At 33.0% G+C, this 2,420-nt stretch overlaps 1 protein-coding gene across 1 annotated transcript in view; it reads right to left on the bottom strand.

Annotated features, from left to right (window-relative positions):
* LOTGIDRAFT_229629 (hypothetical protein) overlaps positions 1–2,420 on the bottom strand; it is a gene marked incomplete at its 3' end in the record, with an annotated part of 10,482 nt that overhangs the window by 7,324 nt on the left and 738 nt on the right. Inside the window, exons 3-5 of the mRNA XM_009067019.1 lie at positions 2,271–2,381; positions 2,059–2,137; positions 1,345–1,521 (exon numbers count right to left, since the gene is read on the bottom strand). Of these exons, the coding sequence (XP_009065267.1) occupies positions 1,345–1,521; positions 2,059–2,137; positions 2,271–2,381 (367 nt within the window). The remainder of the gene's footprint in view (positions 1–1,344; positions 1,522–2,058; positions 2,138–2,270; positions 2,382–2,420) is intronic.

Below are 2,420 nucleotides of genomic sequence, written 5' to 3'. Positions count from 1 at the left end.
ATACCTTTTTTGTTTTGAGGTCGGATATTAGTTTATTTATTGATACAACGATCAACGAAATCTTCTGACCTGTTCCTTTAGTAATTATTTAAAATTAAGAGTTTTATTTTACCGACAATAGTGAGTAGTGACCTAGCATCGTTTCATCAGGCCTTATTTCAACTATCTGTTTTGCTATACCTGAGTCATAATCTACACAAATATCGCAATAATCTGTAGCACTAACCATAGTAGATCACATTGTAGAATGAATTATTCAGATTGGAGGTGCAGTAATATGAAGATAGCTTGCCAGGTAAAGTGGCATACGCCAACTACCAGCAGTCAGAAATTATAACTAAGTCTTTATAAAGTGGCTGAATAATGAATTTTCAAATAATCTTTAAAATATTTATAAAAAACAGTTCGTTAAATTAAAACATGAACAAGGTCTCATCGATGTACACACAACAGCAATAACTCTGAAACGGTTCATGAACTTATTACAAATTATAACCAAAGTTGTATCTACCTGCATACCAAGTTTCATCACGTTCGGATGAAAACTGTAGTCTCGATCGTGCCTACAAGCCAAATTTGACCATTCATCCAATTATTACCAATTTTAAACTTGACTAAGATCTTGTCCATATATACATACATATCAAGTTTCATCGAGATCAGATAAAAACTGCACAATCTACCGTGTCAAAGCCAAATTTGACACGTTTTTACTAAATCAAGGGCAATAACTCTGAAACCATTCAACCGATTATTACCAAATTCAAATTCGGCACCAATACATACATGCATACCAAGTTTCATCAAGATCTGATAAAACCTGTCATCCATATCGTGCCCACATGTCAAATTTGACGTGTTTTACTTATTCAAGGGCAATAACGCTGACATGGTTCATCCAATTATTACCAATTTCAAATTTGACCAACATCTTATCTATACATGCATACGAAGTTTCAAGTCAATTTAATAGTTTTTAATAGGTCAAGGGCAATAACTCTGAAACCATTCATCCGATTATCAACAATTTCAAACTTAATTGAGATTTCATCAATATATACATACATACTAAGTTTCATCAAGATCGGATAAAACTTGTAGGCTTTATCATGCATATTACCGTGCCAATTTAACGCAATAATTCTGAAACCGTTCACCCTATTATAACCAATTTCGAACTTGACTGAGATATCATCAATATATACATGAATACCAAGTTTCATCAATTGAGATAAAAACTGTAGCCTCTATCGCACCTACAAGAAACGTGGACGGACGAACAGGGGCGACGGCAATATACGTCCACATTTCCATCTGGGCGTATAAAAACTGACGGAGAATTACCAGGTGTGAAAGCTCCTTTTCGCTTGTATTGCGTAACAACCAATGGTATACAGGTATCTCTAGTTACTGATGTAGTTGTTTTAGCTCCACTATTAGGATCAATATATTCCCAAGTATTAGCATACAAAGTATTACTACCATATCCATAAATAGCTTCTCGTAAAAATGTTGCATTGTCTGAAATCAAAAATAGTTATCCTAATGACTTTTGAGGATGTATACGAATGACAGAGCTATGTGTCGGATATGTTTTCTATGCATTGAATTTCACTACATATTTTGCAATGCTATGTCGCATTTTTACTCTTTACAACATAGGATGAACTCGGACGCATAAACTTGATCAAACTAAATGTATTGTTACATGAGTTAATTGTGGTAGAGTTCTCTCATCTCTAGTTACCTCCCCTTGACTGTTAATATTTATGTTTTTAAGAATGCCAGGAAACTTAAATCAGTCATGTAAATTGTATATTCATAATTATCAAGGATTAAGTATTTTATTATGGGTTATCAGGAATTTGTATTTTCTATTATCATACAACTTACTGTATTGGATCAAGAGGCTTATTTCTTATCATTGATTATTTTTGTATTGTAGTTTTTTACCTCCTCCTTCTTCCACCACTACTTACCTTGGATTGTGGATTGGAGGTTTCAAAACAGAACTAAAGGCTTTTAACTTGAGGACATTAGACTTAACAAAGATATTACCTGGTATACATGGTCCTCTCATAGGAATATCAAGTTCATAAACTGTACAGTGATTTTCAATTACAGCATATTCTCTTTTCTGGGGAAAAAACATACATGTATTTAGAAAAGTATTATTGAAATAAATTTAATTCATTCCTATTTATCGACAATAGTTGTGAAGCTATTAAAAATACGTGGAGAAAGTATTAAAAGGAAAAATCTTTACTTACTGCATCGTAGTCTAATATTAATTTACTATAGTGCATGGTTCCATTCACAACAGCATGGGTCGAAAATACCTCCATTTTACCATGGCTATCAAAAGCCATAGACCTGTAACCCTTAAAACAAACAGAAATACATAATTGCTGTCAGAAATA

Source organism: Lottia gigantea (assembly GCF_000327385.1).
Source record: "Lottia gigantea unplaced genomic scaffold LOTGIsca_8, whole genome shotgun sequence".
Lineage (NCBI taxonomy): Eukaryota > Metazoa > Mollusca > Gastropoda > Lottiidae > Lottia > Lottia gigantea.
The sequence above is the reverse complement of the archived record's forward strand: the minus strand, read 5'-3'. Positions and strand labels throughout refer to the sequence as shown.